Raw genomic sequence first — 20,542 nt, 5'->3', positions numbered from 1 at the left:
GGCCTAACGGTCTGACAAAGAGGGAAATGTAAGACTAAACTGATGGTTAAAATTTTACACATTCAGCCCTAAATTACATTCACTGTTGCTTCAACGTGTATTGAGCTGGTTTTTAATTTCAATAATATTTATTTACTTTTTACCTAATCCATTATGTCGAAAATATTAAAACTTCGATAGAATATGAATGAAAATTCACCAGGGCATCCACAATTCTAATAACCTTTCAAATAGGTATTCAACTCAACTACTGAAGTCTTAGTAAGTGTATGGTTATCATTTTACTACATTAGGGAAATTAGGGAAACCACCTCTGGTAAGATTAAACTAGGCAATAGTACAAGTTTGCCAGGCACATAATTATACTGCTGGTTGTGACTCCAAGTAATAATGTAATAAGAACAATGTTATCCCAATCCATTGTTTAAAAATATATATACACACTATAGATAATACATTCTGTAATTAATTTAAATGTCTACTCATACCTTTGCCAGTTCAATCTCAAAATATAAGCTGGAGCGCAGTTGTTTCATTGCTGTTTTTCTGTCTGCTCCAAGCATGACTGCAACGTCAACCATCAGACTAAAGTACTCCTTCACCATAGCGTTACTCGGACCCTCAACAAAGAGCTCTTGGGGAAGACCCAATGATGCCTGATCCACCTTTATCCATCACATGTTTATTGTTTAAAATGTATATTGACAATGGTTAATTTAAAGGAAGGCAGAATTTCACACATTTCCCATTGTTGTGTTACAAGGATAGTACATTTTACATTTTGGGGTCTGGAATATACCCTTTTTTCATGTGTAAAAATACAATATATAGGACTAAGCAAGCACAAAACAATGTATGGCAATGAACTTATGTCAATTATTGCCTAAAATTGCTCAACATTACCCATTGCTGTTCTGAAAATCATCACATATTTGGTTCTATTACATTGTTGACTTTTTTATGTATAGGATTATTCTAATATAAAATGTTCATTCATATTTTTATATATATTGAACAATTATAATCAAACTTTGTCCATTGCAGAATTTGGGTTTAGTAACAATAAGATTTCTTGATTTACAAGAAGTGGGATGAAGCCAACGTTGTACTCTGTGAAGATATACAGAGTGAGTTTTATGTCCTGGCACACCAGGATATAATTTAAACGGTCCGAGATATCTATGTGAAACCTTTACCCCACCTATTATAACTTTTTTTTTTAATTTTTCAAGTTGTTGAAAATTTTCCCCCCCCTTTTCTAAAGGGGAGTAAAAGGGGGCAAAAAATATTTTCAAATACAAACCCCTATCATGTGACCCCTCATTTTAAAGGGAATAAAAAACTAAATCCAATAATCCAAACTAGAGGTTTCTACGTTTATTTTAACAGATTTTATGACAAATTTACAATAATAAAATCAGTAACTGTCTTGTCCTGTTTATCGTAAAATGAGTCAACACTAACGCAAATTCTAAAAACAGTTACCAGTTTTAATGTAGCAAGTGTTCAAACTGTTCACCTTCGGATGTTTGACAGTGTGCTAGACGTGTGTGTAAAAACTTGAGAGATGATAGGGGTTTGTATTTGAAAATGTTTAGTTGCCACCCTTTACTCAATTGTAAATTTGTCATAAAATCTGTTAAAATAAACGTAGAGACCTCTAGTTTGCATTATTGAATTTCTTTTTTTATTCCCTTTAAAATGAGGGGTCACATGATAGGGGTTTGTATTTGAAAATATTTAGTTGCCCCCCTTTACCCTCCTTTAGAAAAGGGGGGCAATATTTTCAACAACTTGAAAAATTGAAAAAATATGTTATAATAGGTGGGGTCAAGGTTTCACATAGATATCTCGGACCGTTTAAATTATATCCAGGTGTGCAAGGACATAAAACTCACTCGTATATTAAAATTGTATTACTAAATTGATTAGATTATAACAATTTTTAAGACTGTCATGGTCAAAGAATTTCTTGAACAGTGAGCACTAAATCTTACCATACATTATTGACACAAGCTCACAATTTTCTGATGCTGCACTATGTGATATGTTTACGTTAGCATATGGTATGTTAATGTTATCTGGGTCTCTGTGATCAGTGGGTAAGCCCATGAGTAATCTTGCCTGCACCTGTTCAACTGTTTATGGTAGTAACCTTTCATTACCACTATTAAAACTCTTCTCCAGTATACAAGAGATTAACCTCTTGCATAGCATGCTATTTAGATACATTATCCTGACCGTGACTACTCTCAGACTGCCAAGTTATAACTATAAGTGAAAGATTAAACAAATTATTTGATAGATTTTTGTTTACTTATTTCTTTTTAAAAAAACGTCTGATATTGTTCTATAATATTTTAAGGTTACACATTCAGGTTAACCAGAGATTTTTAAATACCTGTATGATGCGTCTTGAGTTATTTTTCATATCCACCTCCACATATATCTGAAAAAGACTATCTTCTCCAACCATAAACTTTCTTAGTCGGATATAAGTGTCCAAAATATTCCAGTTTTTTCTTTTCCAGTTTCCTAAAACTGGCCATCCACCAGCACCCTTGATTATATTCAAGGCAGGACCCACTCCACGTGCATCTAGCTTCTCTGTATATAACAAAGAAAATAATTAAACTGTCTTGGAATCACAGACCATTAAAGTATTTTGTAGCACTAAAGCAAGTTCTAGCTGATAATTGGATTCCTAATCATGATTAATTCTGTGATTGTTCTAGACAATTAAAACTTGTTTCTTTAATTTATATGAAAAATTTCTAGATACAAAGACAAAAATTTATACTCTCCCGTGTCGATCTCCACCAAAACTAGCGTGGCTAACACTCAGTTTCTATCTAATGAGAAATGTTTCTATCACTTTCAAGAAAACCAGGTTGTGTGCTTATACAATTCAGACTGGCTCTTGGCTCCTGGACCATTACTTTCCTACATCCATGTATGACTAAATCACCACCAAAACTAGCGTGGCTAACACTCAGTTTCTATCTAATGGGAAATGTTTCTATCACTTTCAAGAAAACCAGGTTGTGTGCTTATACAATTCAGACTGGCTCTTGGCTCCTGGACCATTACTTTCCTACATCCATGTATGACTAAATCACCACCAAAACTAGCGTGGCTAACACTCAGTTTCTATCTAATGGGAAATGTTTCTATCACTTTCAAGAAAACCAGGTTGTGTGCTTATACAATTCAGACTGGCTCTTGGCTCCTGGACCATTACTTTCCTACATCCATGTATGACTAAATCACCACCAAAACTAGCGTGGCTAACACTCAGTTTCTATCTAATGGGAAATGTTTATATCACTTTCAAGAAAACCAGGTTGTGTGCTTATACAATTCAGACTGGCTCTTGGCTCCTGGACCTTTACTTTCCTACATCCATGTATGACTAAATCACCACCGAAATAAATTAAGAACTGTTTCCCATTTGTTCTTTAAGTGTCAGAGAGCCCAGATAAAAGTATTACAATTATCTCTTTGATATAATCCCTAATATAAACATTCCCACATAAAAGTATTGTATTTTGAGCAATCAACCAGTCAAAAATAACATTTTGCATTCATCAGTTAACAGTTTTCAGTATTTATTACAAAAATACATTGAGTGGTGTCTAGTCTTAAAATAACTAAATAAGCTTGCATTACAGAACTATAACACAATCTTAATACATACTATTATATAGAATATTGTATGATTATATATTTTAATACATATTAATGTATTATATGTATTAAAAGATGAGTGAAGGGTTTTATCTATTAAATATTGTTTAAGTTAACTTTTAAACTCAGAGAAAGAAATTTCTAGTTCAATATATTTTGGTATTTGAAAATAAATAATTCAATCACACAATACTTCATGTTTAAAAGTGTGTGTGTGTGTGTGCGCGTGCGGTGCGTGCGTGCGTGTGTGTGCGTGTGTGTGTGTGCGCGCGTGTGTGCGTGCGGTGCGTGCGTGTGTGTGTGTGTGTGTGAAAAACAACAAAATACAAAATAATGAATCACCAAAAATGAGGATTCTGTTGTGTATTGATAGCATGCAGTGAGATCGGGGTTAGAGCCTTGGCGGAGTAAGTTCTTTATGTAAATCAATCTTCATTTAAATTCTATATTCATTTCATTAATATTATTTAATTATATATATATTAACCCTTTCAATCTTACCAAGTTTTCGCAAAATATCTCCCTAAAACTTCTGGTGATCGACTCCAATGTATCTATAAAAAATCTCAGTAGTATTTTGCCTGTTTTGCAGAGTTATATAAAACAGTTATTTAAAAAATTATTTCTCAACCAATTTTTAAGATTCAAACATTTATTTGCTTGCAACATTAAATATATAAAATTATACGATAATGACTGTGATAAATATTGAAATGTATTTTGTTACAAATAAATAACATGCTAAACAACTTTTTATAAATAGTATTATTTTGTTAAAAATGAACAACTATGCCAAATTTAATTCTTTATCTCAGTAAATAGATCAAATAAAAAAATTTTTAAATATGTTTGTTTTTAAAGAATTCAAACTTTAGTTAATATTAAAAAAGTGTTTTCATTGTACACTTTTAAAATGTATTATTACTAATAAAAGTCAAATTAATTAGGGATAAAGTTAGATAAAACATTGAAATGATTAATACAAATAAAATTAAAGAAACTAAATAAAATAAATATAAGTACAATACTAAAAAGTAAACAAATAATTAATTAGAGCAACAATGTAATGCTCACTCAATAAAAAACTGAAAAGTCAGTAGTCATTTACAGCTGATTTAGATATTTAAATTTAGATAACACAGAGGATTATATATTCTATAACATTTGTAAAATATTGTATGAAGTTTATTTAATAACTTGATAATAAAGATACATTTTTTGTTATCATTTTGGTATAGTGTGGGTGTAAGCTTCGTTATGTTTTATATTTTTAAACAATTAATTTGTGCATGTCCATATATACAGATGTTCGGTTTGGAATGGTTAAGCCACAAGATTGTGTTGCAAAAAATTTGCATAAATAGGTTCATCCCATAAAATAGTATCAGTTCTTACCCTAACCACACAAATAAAGCAAAACCATTTTTTTATTTAGTCTTTAAAATATAAAGCTGAAGTGCGCTGATTTCAATAAGGTAGTTCCCACAGTAATATAATACTAACTTTCGTCCATGCAAAGTGAGAATAAGTGCTTCAGAGACCTAAATGGAGGTGGTTCATCTTTTGTAGGTGGCTCAGAAACTATAACCTTCAGTTGCTCATCAACCTTTGAATCCACCTGAGAAAAAGAAGAGTTTTCTGCCTGAAAAAAATTGATACCATAAGGTAAGAACTAAAGTTGTGGGTTACCTAAAAAAAAATCCAAATATTACAAATTGGTGTTCTTATAAAATCTTTTCCACCCATTACATTTTTATGTACATATATTAAATTTTACCTTATCATTGTCAATTTCTGCAGAATCGATAAATCCACCACAAGCAAATTTGTAGAAATCATCGCACGGATTTACTGTAGAGTCTAAGTAGCTGAGAATTTGATTAGCTGTGAAAAACAAAACACACTCTTTATTGGGTATAACCAAAAATATTACATTGATTGATTTATTTGTTTTTATGATTTTTGTTACATTTGAGCTTATGAGAAATGTTTTTTTTTATTTTAGCAAATAAACATTACAACAAAATATGTCATTTATAAAATAAAAATTAATTATTAAATGGCTTGCTAAGTGCTAATCATAAGAATGGCTGGACCAATTCAGCTAATTACAAAAGGCTAACAAATACTCTTTTACTCACAAAACCTGATATAATAGCCGGTAGAAATTTTACTAACCTCTGTTCCTCTTAACATTAACACAGAAATAATATATACTAGATATATACCTACTTTTGTTTGAAAAACCATAAGAATTCATCAATTACATTATAAGTGCTTCGCCAAAAATGCTTCTATGTTTCACTAAATAGTTGATTCCAACACTACGTGCAGTGAAATATCAGTCAGGTTACCAGCCTTCCGAATATTAGAATAAAAATTTCTTTCAAACAACCATACTAAAACAGGTTTTATGACCTATTTGATAAAACTCACAAGGAAAATATAACATATATGATATGAAAGGATAACAGGATTCGGATTTCGGATATTTGCCATCGCTATATACGAGGGCTGTTTGATAAGTGAGTGACTTTTTTAATTTCCCGTGCAGTAACATTAAATACAATGTTGCAGTCAGCTGTAATCATCAGTGGACAACTTTCTAATTTTCAGTAAGCTGTGTCATGCAGTTGGTGTTTGATAGCCGTTCAAAGCAGACAACCTCATGAATTTTCACAAAAATGGATTAAAGTGAATTTTGTGTGCTGATTAAGCATTACTTTTTACATAAAAAATCCGTCACTGAGACTTAGGAAAGACTTTATAAATACTACAGGGACTCGGCACCTTCAAGTTTACAGAGTTCCATTGTGATCGTACCAGCACCAGTGGTGTTGAACGTTTAGGTCCCCAAAAGAAGTGATCACGCCGGAAATTGTAGATAAAATCCATGGAGTGCTATTGGACGATCGGAGAATGAAACTGTGTGAGTTGGCTTATGCTGTAGGTATCTCAACTGAACGGGTACATCACATTTTAAATGAATATTTGAATATTAAACATCTATGCGAGTTGAGTGCAGCGATAACCTACAGTCAATCATAAGTACAACCGTGTGAAAACTTCAAGGAGTGTTTAGCGATGTTCAGCTGTATCCTGGACGAGTTTTGGCGCCGTTTTGTAACTGCGGACGAAACATGGATCCATGACAACACGCTAGGGACCAAGAAACATTTAAAACAGTGGATTGCTCGGGATGACTGTAGACCAAAGAAGGGCAAGGTGACAAGGTGAGTCAGCCAACAAGGTCATAGCCACGGTTTTTTGGAATGCAAAAGGTGTCATTCACATTGATTACCTTGAGAAGGATAAAACGATCCCTGGCAAATATTATTTTGAGCTTTTGGAAAGATTCGATGTTGACTTGAAGCAAAAACGGCTGCATTTGGCATAGAAGAAAGTGCTGTTCCATAAAGACAATGCACATGTGCACACTTGTCTAGTCACGATGGCAAAAATCCATGAACTGGGATACAAACTGCTACCTCATCCAGCATATTCTGCAGATCTAGCTAGCCACCTGCGACTATTTTCTGTTTCCAAACCTAAAGAAATGGCTGGGCGGTAGGAGATTGGGTAACATGAAGAAATTATTACTGAAACAAACCCCTATTTTGAGAGCCTTGAGAAAACCTATTATTTAGAGGGAATAAAAAAATTAGATAAACGCTGTACTAAAAGTATTGAGCTAAAAGGAGACTATATTGAAAAATAAAATGTTTATTTGACGAAAAAATTTGTTTTATTAAAAAACTCACTGACTTATAAAATTGCCCTTGTATTACAAAAGGTATAACACAACGTTTCGAGGATTGTAAATGATTGGAAATAGATGTGTGATTGTGATTCTCATACTCGTGACTTGTGCTCGAGACTTGCATTCTGTGTAGTGATAACGCCTGGACTGCACTCCAAACAGCTTTTGGTTATGTTTCATCCCTTTCTTTCCTTCTTTTCTTCTTTCTATTCTTTATTTTTGTAAGTGATAATACCTCACCCACTTGACGAAGGGAATAGATTCAAGTCCTTGAAACGTTGTGTTACACCTCTTGTAACATATAACGATGGCAAATGTCTGAAATTCTGTTATCCTTTCAAACCTTCCATCGTCAATAACAAACTTTAAATAAAGAATATATGGTATATTTTACATCAATAAATAATTTACTTTCTTTCAATTAAGAAAAAATGGGTTGTTACCTTGGAAAAAATTAACTAGAAACATTACACTTATGCTTGCTGATCTTAAAAACTTTTTCATTACAATATTTAGAAAAAAATTCATACAGATTTCATGTAAAAAACGTTCCATTATAGGTACTAATAAGAGCTGTGACAGTTTGACGAAAAACAGTTTTTTGAGTGCAGCGAGTAAACAGCACATTCAATAATTAATTTAACCACATTATTGTGTTGTCTTGTTACTATGCACAGTTTTGTTCATTTAATATTTGCTGTATCTTGTAGTTTCCAAAATCCCTTTAATGTGTATCAAATTTGGAAAACTCGGTATAATGGTATCGTAATATTGCATAATTGAAGTAATTTATTTTCTGTGAGGTAATTTATTATGAGATAATTAACCTTAGTTTTAATTTTTGTTTTAATAACAAAATTGTTAATATTATTACTTTAGTAAAACATTGTAATTTTTGTTTACTTATTGTGACTATTTACTTTGTGATCATGAATCATTAGATTTGATACAAAGCTTTAGTTGGAATTTGTGTTATGATTTTCTCAAGTTTTAATTGAGAAAAGTGTAAATTATTTATTTAAGTCCATTTTAATAAGCAAATGTACAGAAAAAAGAAAAATGTTATAGTTTCATGTTATATTTTTATTCTATTGTGTGTTTATTGCATAACAGTAGTACAAGCAGCAATTGACATTGACTGGATTTGAAAGTCCGGTTCTGTATTTCAACTAATTGGGGGTTAGATTTTGAGGGTATTTAAGGCTAGGATTGATTGAAATCAAGTTTTCTGTCACTTTAAGTTCCCACTAACCCTTAGATGGTATGTAGCCCTGTAAAGGTGTCCATGTCATTGAGAGGGTTGTGATGTAAAAATGCTTCATTCAAATCTGCCATCTGTGATCACTGACATTTAATGAATATATGTTTTATATATAAAACTAGCTGTTTCCCGCGGCTTCGCACGCTTTTTGTAAGTTTTGCCCGCCTATGAGCACTTCTGGTTGAAGTAAATTATATTTCCAATGCCGATGTAGATTTTACCTTGATGTCACGATCAAGAAAATCTGTCAAAAATGTATTGTACATGCATATGTACTTTATTACAACGTGGTCTACCACTCAAGCTTTAAGTTCAACCAAAAATTTAGTTTAAAGACAATTATACATCATAACTTAGCGCCTTCAAATAGTGTTTCACTGTTTACTTATCTATCTCGTAATTGCAGTTTATAATGTGCAGGCGCTTCGAAAACTTTTCTTTTAAAGTGCCGCCTGGTGGCCGCGAGTTACATCAATGGGCATAGCATATTATATATTATATGCCTATTATAAAAAATGCAAAATATCTATTGATTAAACCATTGATGCATGTTATTAACTCTTCTTTTGTGAGTGGAATATTTCCAAAAAAACTGAAAATTTCTAAAATAAAAACAGTTTTTAAGAAAGGTAGTACAACTGATCCTACTAATTATCGTCCATTGTCAATACTGCCAACCTTCTCCAAAATATTTTGAGCGTGTAATGCATATTAGGTTAGTGGAATTCTTAGAAAACTAATGGGTTATTTGAGGAGGAGCAGCATGGGTTTAGGTCGGGTAGATCTGTCATCACACTGCTGGAATTGAGTTTGTGGAGTCAGTTCTGGATTCTGTGGACTCGGGTAATCGTGCTTTCGGTATATTTATGGACCTCAGCAAAGCATTTGACAGAGTCTGCCATTAATACTCTTATTAGAACATTAGAACATTTAGGAATTGTGGGTGTGCCGTTGAACTGGTTTATTTTCCTATCTTAAAGAGAGAAAACAATACGTTGAACTTCCTCATATTCAGAATGGGCAAAACTAACCTCTGTTAAATTCAAAAATGAAAATAATTAAATATGGAGTCCCTCAAGGCTCTATACTTGGCCCCTTATTATTTCTGTGCTATATTAAAGGTTTACCGAATACTGTATTAAATTTTAAATAGTAAGATGTGTTTGTATGCAGATGACTGTAACCTAGTTATATCTCATAAATCTCTAAACGAAATAGAAAATATAGCAAACCAAAATATGGAACATCATATATAATTATTTTTTGTGAAAAAAAATTTGTCACTTAATGCAGATAAAACTAAATATATTTTCATTTTGTACACACAAAAATAAACTCAGTCCACAGCCAAAAATTGAGGTTCAGAACACACAAATAGAAAGAGTAGATAAAATTAAATTTCTAGGTTTGACATTGGATGAATGCTTAACTTGGGATGGTCACATACAGGTAATTCAAAGGAAAATATCTTCTGGTCTTTACGCATTAAAATCAATTTCAAAATATTGTAATCTGGAAACTTTTAAAAATGGTTTATTACTCACATATTCACTCGCATATTTCTTTTGGTGTTGCTTTGTACGGAGCAACCAGTAATGCTAATTTGCAAAGTATTTTGCTGTTACAAAAAAAAGGCTATGAGGGTTATGTTAAATTTACAGAGACAGGTGTCAGTGAAAACAAATATTTTCGGATTTAGGTATTTTAACTATTTATGGGCTTTACATTATGGACACGATATTAGAAGTAAGGAAAGCTAATTACAGCTTACCTAGATTAGGCACCTTCCATAACTATTTTAACTAGACACCGTAATCAATTGGCAGCTCCACAGATTAATTTGCAGTTCACAAGGAAAAAAACCAATAGTTGCAGGCATTAGATTTTACAATAATTTACCTAAAGATATTTTAGCAATTGACAATTTTCAAAACTTTAAAAATAAGCTAAAGCAGTATTTGATCAGTAGACCACTTTATTCATTTGATGAGTTTTTTGTCTTTAGTTAGTAGCCTTAAGGACTGAAATGTAAAATACACAAAGTAATCTTGTACATAATGATAACTGTTATAATGACGATTTTTCATGGGCCTAGAATAAAAATTTTGTAGATTGAGTAGGCATTATGCAACCTTGTATTATCTTATGATACCATGGTTATTGTAATGTATGGTATATTATAAACTGACGCCATTTTATGTTTGTTACATGTTATGTACAAATTATGAATAAAGTGAATTTGTATTGTATTGTATTGTATTGTATATAAACCTTCTCCATGGAAAACTACATATACATACAAATTTTCATAATGATCGGTCACATAGTTTACGATTCCATAAAGGACAAACACACAAACATTAATTTTTATATATATATAGATTAGCTGTTAAAAGTTGCTTATACTTCCTTTTTTTTAATTTGATTTAACCCTCTAACTACTGGCTATGTTTCCTAAAATACTAACCAGTTATATAGCCACAGCAAACTCTTGTTTTAATTTGTGAAACTATAAAATTTATTTATTAAAATAAGAAGTCCTTATGTATCTTTTTTAAGGAAGAAGTAAATAATACTAAAAAAATACTATTAACATGTATTATAATTTCCTTTACATGTATTGTTGAAGAACTATAAGAAAGCAAAATGAGTTTTTTTCACTTTCTTTTTTAGTTCATGAAAATATGTCAAAGAATTAAACATATTTTACTATACATAAAATATATCCAATTTAATACTAAGTAAAAGTATATACAACAGTTAAGTAATTGCTTCAAATTAAAAAAATAAACTATTTATACATGGATTTTTCTTATTGTAGCTGTATGTTGCATGATTTTGTAGGATTTTCAAGATGAATAAATTTTAGGAATAAAAGTTTTTAAGCATGTGTGTGTGTGTGAAAACGACTATTTTTATTTAATTTGGTATGCTAAACATATACATTGTTATTGCTTTAATAATGGTGTAATTACGATTCTCGCTAATGCATTACATTTACAACTCTAGTATTTAGCAGTGCTCAAATGCGTTGTGAGTGCATATTATAGTGCTCCAAAGATTAAAATTCATTATTATTATTATTCATTCCACTCACTTTCTCTCTCCATATGTTAAAATAGCATCCGAGAGGCGAGAGCTCACCATCTCATCTCTGCCATTGCCATTGCCATCGTAGCCTCAACGAATTCCTTAAAATCTAACCCCCAAGTAGCTTGAGTACAGTACCGGAAGATTTAAGAAACATGATTGTTGAGGCCTGCAACCAAATACCCGTCCAGACTTTTCACAACATGCTCACCATATACTTATCTCATTGTCAAATAGTAGGAGGACTTCAGTTTGAACATTTGATTTGACTTGGCAACATGGTGAGTTATTAAATAATATTGTCCTGGTAACACTGGCTATTATTTTGGATGGGAAAGAGATAGCGATCTCTGGTTTACACCATTCTTTAAAGCTGTTTATGCTCTTCAAAATGAAAAGTCTTTTGAGAGGGGTTTACATTTAAAATTTTTGATTTGCCCCCAAAATCCCACATTTTTGTGGGACACTAAAATATTAAAAATCATCAAATGAAACTTCCTTTCCACATTGGACCACTACCCAAAGGATGTCTATTTATATAAACTTAATAAAGAAATTAGAGGGGATCCTGCCTTTTTATTCGCTCTGTAGAAATTACCGCCTGCATGACATTGTATATTTAATTTTATTAAACTGAACTATACAGGGCCACTGGGATGATGCTCTGGTCTAAAAGCATGGTATCCTTGTGGAAGAATTTGTTATGTAATGCAAAAACATTAAAATAAAATTAGAAGAGTTTCACCTAGATACGATTCATAAATAACAATTTCTTTATCCTATTTTAGCTTGGAGGAGGTGGCATTTCACTTACCTGCTTGTTTACAAGCATCTGTTTTACAAATTGTTTTAGCTGTAGTCCGTTTTCCTAAAAACAAAATTTGTATAAAACCATAAGCTATACAAATTATTTTTATCTAATCTCTCTCTCTCTCTCTCTCTCTCTCTCTCTCTCTCTCTCTCTCTCTCTCTCTCTCTCTCTCTCTCTCTCTCGCTCTCTCCTCTCTCTCTCCCTCATTTCTTAATTTTTTGATATGGCACCTTAGTTAGAGTAGAGTACATGTAGAATATATTTCATGGAGCAGCAGAACAAGATGGAATCCACAAATTGTGATTGATATAAATCTTAATAATTATCGGTAATCCTAGGTTAATTTCAAATATTTATATTTATAATGTGTTTCCAGTTGTGATAAATAATCAGATTTTAAAATATGAGCAATCCGTTGTGAATTTAGGATTAAGAATGAACCAAACTCTATTGTGGGTCGAACAAGTAAAATATATTCATAACAAAGTTTTTCAGTTCATATATCAATTTAAAAGATTGTGTTTTAATCCTCCAGTGTTTATTAAGAAAATGTTAGTTTTGACTTTGGTTATATCATACTTTGATTACGCTAATTTAGCATTTTGTGATTTGAATGATACCTTAACTAGTAAGTTACAAAAGGGTCCAAAATGCGTGTATTAGGTACATTTTTAATTTGAGGTTGGATGATCATGTAACTAGATACTATTCTAGGTTGGGATGGCTTAAAATAAAGGAAAGAAGGGAATGTAATATTTTATGTATGATGTATAAACTTTTTCAGACAAAGAAACCTGACTAATTGTACGAAAAATATTCAAGATTGTTTGATGTTCATTTGAGAGAAACAAGTTTTGGTAATAGTACGCTTCAGTTTCCTATTCATAGAACTGTATCGTATGGGAGATCTTTCCATGTAATGTCCATTAGGCTTGTGAATATGTTATGTAATGATATTAAGAATAGTGTTAGTTATGATATATTTCGTAAAAAACTCAGAGAGGAATTGTTAAGAAGGTATTTATAGATATTAGTTGAATTAATAACATTTGTATGATTTAATTAATAAAATTAAAATATTTGTATGAGATAAAGTTGAAGTGTATAAATTTAGAAGATAGCGAGTGTAAGTGTGAAAATTTGTAGTTTAAATGTAGTAAAACGAGATGTAATAGTTATTCTTACTAAGTTAACTATAAAGTCACAACTCAATTGTAAAATTCTGTATTTGTGAAAGTTTGAAGCCTGTCTTGGTGGAGGAGTGGACCATCGGTCCTAACCAAGGCAGGGTAAATCTCTCTCTCTCTCTCTCACACACACACACACACACACACACACACACACACACACACACACACACACACACACACACACACACACACACACACACACACACACACACACACACACACAAATCTTATTTATATACTTTTTAAGTACACACTATAAAGCCCTTTGAAATAGAGTTAACACAAAAGGATAATTTTTCTGATTTTATTGTACTGGTGATTAATATTAGACTTCAGTTCCATTATAACATTATAATACAATTTAAATACCTTTTAGTAATAATTAATTAGTAAGAATCACTCTTAATCACTATATAAGTATGTAAACAATACTTAGTTTCCTGCTACATTCAACCAAGAATGAGCAGGTTAACCAAAAAGAATAATAGTGAATATGTTTCTCAAATTCAGTGCACAAACATGTTGTATGTTTTGAATCTTTAATATTGTAAGCAAGCTGTGTTAATTACTTTGAAAGAAGAAGGTAACATCCTCCAGGATGGTCTTCAGGACAAATAATTGTGGATGAGAGAATGTTAACTCAAAACTCAAACAACAATGCTAAATGTGGTGACGTCTCCCTGTTGAAAATCTGTTTCGTTTGTTCATCAACAAACTGTGAGAGATATGATTCATACATTTCTTGGTGCTGTTCAACATTTTTGAAACTATAAAAACTTGAAGTTTTGTTTAAAATAAGTTATGGTAATTTTATATATTTTTTATCTATTTAGGTCAATTATGAAATAATCTGACTCTTGCTTCGTTTGAAAAAAAGTAAAAATAAATTTTATCATTACTGTTGAAATTTGAAAATTTGATCATGCATTATATCGTGATTATGTATAATCATGAATATCATTTACATTTGGAGCAGTAAAATATACTTGTACTTGAAATAAAAGAGAAGAACCACTCTTTTGGTATGATTATTCATTTTCTCATCAGTGAGTTTGTGATTTCCCATTATTTTCTTGTGCAAACACCACAGTGGGTATATTGAAACTAACAAATCACAAATAAGGTGGAGTTTTATAAATTAATCGGTCATTTGAGAAACACCTCATGTCCATTTTTGGCCAAAATTGAGTTAGGCATATTAAACTGTTGGTGAAGGCTAGAGAAATCCAACATGCATTTGAAAAACAACAGCTCATTTCACTTAGTAACCACAGTATTGCCAGATATTCAAATATCCATTCCTTTGAGAAATGGAGAAATTTCCAGGAAATGTGGTGTTTCTCAAATGACATAGTATGTAGCAGGTTACAGCATTCTTTATTCTTACTCTATTCTAGCCTAAACAGCTGTAAATAATGCAAACACCAAAATAATGTGGTTGTACTGTTGTTTCATGCCCTAATATAAACTGGCTGAGTTGACAGTATTCATCACTATTTTCCGATACGAGGTCATTCATATCACTTGTGCGACCCAAAACTTCAGTGTAATTAAAAGAAAATTTTTTAAACTGGCAGGATTTACACAGTAAAGCAGTATGCTGAGTTTATGTGGCATTATAATGCTATTCATGACAAGTTCCTGGTAGAAATTGTAGGAAACGAAAAATTAAGGATTATCAATCATGATAACAAAAAAACATGGTATGTACTGAGACACAAGCTAGAAACATACCAAAAGAAAAGAAAATTTAACCTTTCAACTGTTATTACTCGCCAAGTTAAAGCAAAACATTTTATTAGTGAGCTCAAAGAAACACATTTTGACTTTAAAAAAGAGGGAACTGTTTTACCAGAGCTTCCAACAATCAGTGCCTATCCGCAAAATTATTTTCTTTATCAACATAATCAATAACCTTAAGAAAGACAAAGCCTATATACCTGCAGCAGTATTGGTGAATTTTATCTGAAACTTTATGACTGGCCACCTACACTGATGTGGATATTATTGAACTGTTTTAAGAAACAATGCTTGGAAAGTGTATATAATTTACAAAATATATGTGAATTATAATTCACAAAAGGGTGTCACAAACTTCTGTGGGGGATAGATAGTATTCATCATTTAAAGCCAAGAACGTCATGAATATAGGTAGAGAAATGTATCGTTGCTACCCGCCATTTTATATTTTTATAAAAAAGTTATTATTTCTAAAACTAGTTGAGATAAAGAAACAAAATTTGGCTCATAGATTTGAATAAATTGGATAAAATTTTAAAAAATTGTATTTTTTTTAATATTTGGACAATTTAATTACAATTCCAAGGGCACTTGTTTCAACGAAATCCGTAATCCCATAAGCGAGCACGACCCCACTTTACCACTAAGGTAGGCTTGCACAAGCCGGAGCAGCAAACGTTTTTTGGTAGGCATCAGCTGTTTTAAATAGGTTACAATTAGTTACAAGACACTAACTATTTTGAATTTTGTATAACAATTCCAGCGGTACATTTTCTAACGAAATCCGTAAATGCATAAACGAGCACAACTTTAAAGATACGCTTGCACAAGCCAGACGCACAAAACATGTAGCAGTTAAGAGTTATCAGTTGTTTGTTGCTTATTATAACCCATGTAAAACACCTATCAAAGGACAAAATGATTGCTGCTCCCGTCTTGTGCAAGCCTGACTTTAAAGTGGTCGTGCTCGCTTAAGCGTTCGTTGGCAGGTTTCGTTGAAACGAGTACCGTTGGAATTGTTCAAATACTTGGTGTCTAGTAAGTTTTATAACTATACTGGTGTTTTTTAAAAGTATTTGAATAAACATTTTCAACAGACACCATTTTGTTAGTATTAAAGAAAATAATACGATTATTTTTTAATTATCTTATTTATTGAAATCTATGTGCCAAATCTAGTTTCGTTAGTTTTAATAGTTCTAGAGATTGTTGTATTATTTATAAATATTTTATTTCCTAAAAGTACATTTTACTCGCAGTTACTGTTACACGTCTTCGGTATTCATTATAAAAATAAAATAATGAACTTCATGCAACCAGTAAAATGCCTTTCCGACCAAATAACGTCCAAGTTTTGAGGAGTTGAATGATTTAGGACCAAACTAAAGAATTTAAACTTAATAAATACGTAACTTTGATGTTTTACATATATTTTTAACTAATTTTAGTTATTATTGGTGGAGCTATGTTCTGAAATTTTAAAAATGTTGTTTATTAGATGCTATTTGACGGAAAATGTTCTCTGAAACTGTCTCGTGGTCCGAGATCCCAGACGAACAGCAAGCTCACTTGGAAAACAATGTATATTAAAATTCTGAAAAAAGTTTCAGAAAATAAAGAAACGGTGGAAATTGTGTAGATATTATGTTGGAACCCAGACTAAGATGAATATATTACATTGTTGGTTTTAAGAAACCAGTACAATAATCCGCAGTAGATTTGACGTTATACAGAAATGTGCCATTTGCTCAAATATTTTCCAAAAATATTGGTTTCAATTTATCAAGGTTAAATTTTCAATTCCGTAGGATTAGGTTAACTTTATTAATTTTAAAATCAGTTGAGAAAACACACTGAGTATTTGAGGATTTTAACAAAACTGTTAAGTAAGGGGTAACCCAAAAACGTTGTTTAACTAGTGGATAAGATTTGTTTAATCAGTTGTAATACTCTTTCTAAGAGAGCCGAATGCATCCAGAGATTCAAATAACTATATTTTGTTTGAGTAAAATTTAATTAAATGTAGGTATTAATAACAGGTAAGTTTAAAGATTTAGATATTAGATATAACAGTAGTAAGACTGGCCTGTTTACTGGAATAAAAGGATTTATATTGTAATGTAGCGGACTTGTTGATAAGGATAAGATTTAAAATGATAGAAATTTCTTAGAGATCGTTTGTGTTAATGCCGTGGAGTACCATTTCACCCATCTCACGTTGAAATAACAAAGATTATTAATTAAGATTGAAGATAATATTCCAGGTTGCCCTCAAAGAGTTGTCACGGGCAACAATCAAGCACCTGGCATGGCCGAATTTTACTCTAGCAATAAGTTTTGTTATTTGTTTATTATTTTATGTAATTTATAACTATTATTTCTAGTGGACCATCGATGTGTAAATATAAGCATCTTGAAGATCTTGTCTGTTAAATTCTAATCTTTAGATTAAACAACTTTGGCTTCTTATAAACTGATATTGTTTAGTGAATTAGAGGGAATTTCTTGTTTAAACAGTCTCTAATAGTGTTTATAAAAAAATAACCAGATGTTTTTCAACATCTCTTTCTTAATATTGCAATGTTGTACGATAGTTTTCTTACTAAAATTATGTTTTATTTTGCATGTTCAGTGAACGTGCCTCTAAGAAACTACTAATAAAAGGCTAATTTGTTATATGAAAAATTAACAAAAATTTCTATACCGTGCCTTCTTGTCAGATCTCACGTTAATGCTTGTAATAGTTTGTCTAAAACTCCAACTAAAAAGAATATCTAATATAACATTAGAGTCTTTGTTATGACTAGTAGGATAACATTAAAATCTCCAACAACCCAAATATATTTGTTTTTCGTCAATGTACGAGTGTACGTTCATGAATTAATACGATAGTTATTTACCGATCACTATAACTTGTTTCTGTTGCACTTTGTATATGAAAACTCAAAATCAGACAACAAAGTAACGAAATATCGTGCTTGGTAAATAATATTTCACAAAGTTCATATTTTCTACGCCTATGTTTGTTCATCGCCGAGCGCCTGCCGCGTCCACGTTACTATTTTTAATACAGCATCGTTTCCTTGAAATCATGTTGTGTTTCGGGTGGTCTCCATAAGGTTAAATTTTCACTATGTTATGGGCGTTTTTGTAGAACATATAACACAATAATTATAATAATGCTCTCAGACGGCTATCAAACTTATAATATTTAATATTATTAGCATTTAACCTACTCCGAGAGGGTGAGGTGGGTGCTCCCATACCATACCCCAGCTTGTCTGGAAGGTACGAAAAATGTGTAATGGTAAACCCTCTCCCATTAGATCATCCTATATACGCCTACGGCTGTAAGCCAAACACAATTGTGAAAGTGAAACTTAATTACCCTTCTTAATGTTAAAATGGCTGCTGAAAAACTATTCACATGGGCTTTTAGGTATCACACTATGATGACCGATGATCTGAAATTAAAATTGTTCATTTCCTATTTACTTTCCGCAATAAACTCTAGGTTATTTTGATAGGAAACTTGGTATTTTTTCTCAAAAAGGCCTTCTTGAGCACCAAGCCTAAATAAAAAAATTAAGTCTTTTACATATCTTACTATGTACATAATTTCGTTTCTTAGTACAGTCAATAGTCGTTTTCCCGTGTACTATTTAGCCCATACAGCACAAATTTCCATACAAATTTGGATTTAGGTTCTACTCATCCTCTATTTCAAAGTCTACCCTGTGCCAGGGGTTGCTTTTTCCCTTGGTTTGGACAATTTTAATTGAACTGTACTTTAAACTGTTCAAACACTCAGAACGTATTATAAGAACATAAATAAAGTGAATTGTAAAGGGGCAACGATTTTATTTTCAACGAGATTTTAACTACTTTTTTCCAACGAAAAAATAGGAATCGACATTATTCTCTTCATAACTCACGTAGTTTTGATACTAGGAAATGTTATAACAAATAAAAATAAAGGGTTTTTAAAGGGCTTTAAAACAGGTTCCATGAGTTTTCCCCCAAAAATGCATTGGTTTTTGGTTATTGTACGTAGAAACTTCCAATTTTGGCGTTTGAAAATACCAATCAACTTTCAACGACCTATAATTCCGTTTGTATTGAGTCTTCATATCTCATAAAGTCATAAATACAGGTTTTTATTTTATTTTCCTATAAGCTATAATTTTGCTTTCTACCGTTTTTAAAATGAATATTTGTCCAGTTATTCGTGAAAACCCGTCTGAAAACATTGTGTTTTGATTCAAAACCGACAATTTTACTCGCGAATAAGTCGGAAAGTATTGACTTCATAGAAAAGTTGCTTATAATTAGTCAATTTATCGATTTCCGCAATTATTTTCAATTAAAAATTGCTCAAAACCGAGAAGGTATGGCATCCACCCCCAGGAAAAAGCAACCCCTCGGCACAAGGTAGACTAAAATAGAGAACAATCAGAACCGAAATCAAAATTTTTACGAAAATCGGTGCTGTATGGGATAAATGCACACTTTACACTTATTTTACCGTTATTGAATGGACTATCTTTTCAATCCAAACAATTTTTATAGCTTATTACCCTAATTTATTTTAATACATCTGCTTCATGAATAGAAGTTCTCTGTTTCAGTAAGGTCTGCCGTTCATAAAATGCTAAATTTATTTATTTATTATAACTAATCATTTATTTTCTACATAGAATCATTAAGGATCTTCAAAAATTAACGAGATTTTAAGATCTTAAAAATTACGAGTTACTTTACAAATGCTCATGTTTGATACACTACAGAAACAATTCCCCTATCCCTTATTATTGTATTAATAAATTGTGATAATGAAAAAATTTCAAATATATTCTCTAATATTGATATTGTGGGAAAACTACGATTTGTTTTAGTGTTTTAGGATAATACATTCTCTCTCAGCCAATTTTAGACATGGAGCCTGAAGAAACTCTGAAACATAGCCTAGTTGATGTGATTTTTTAAAATTAAGATTTATCTAT

General features: G+C 31.5%; 1 protein-coding gene across 2 annotated transcripts in view; it reads right to left on the bottom strand.

Annotated features, from left to right (window-relative positions):
- The window catches only part of LOC124364169 (neprilysin-2-like), a 51,988-nt gene that overhangs the window by 31,115 nt on the left and 331 nt on the right, over positions 1-20,542 (bottom strand). Inside the window, exons 2-6 of one of the 2 annotated variants that reach the window (XM_046819449.1) lie at positions 12,613-12,666; positions 5,465-5,571; positions 5,191-5,329; positions 2,402-2,607; positions 489-665 (exon numbers count right to left, since the gene is read on the bottom strand). In XM_046819449.1, coding sequence (XP_046675405.1) covers positions 489-665; positions 2,402-2,607; positions 5,191-5,329; positions 5,465-5,571; positions 12,613-12,666 — 683 coding nt within the window. The remainder of the gene's footprint in view (positions 1-488; positions 666-2,401; positions 2,608-5,190; positions 5,330-5,464; positions 5,572-12,612; positions 12,667-20,542) is intronic. The other variant, XM_046819456.1, reaches the window with a different exon arrangement.

This window comes from Homalodisca vitripennis, chromosome 1, assembly GCF_021130785.1.
Source record: "Homalodisca vitripennis isolate AUS2020 chromosome 1, UT_GWSS_2.1, whole genome shotgun sequence".
Taxonomy (NCBI): domain Eukaryota; kingdom Metazoa; phylum Arthropoda; class Insecta; order Hemiptera; family Cicadellidae; genus Homalodisca; species Homalodisca vitripennis.
Note: the sequence above shows the minus strand (reverse complement) of the source record. Positions and strands in the feature narration are given on the sequence as shown.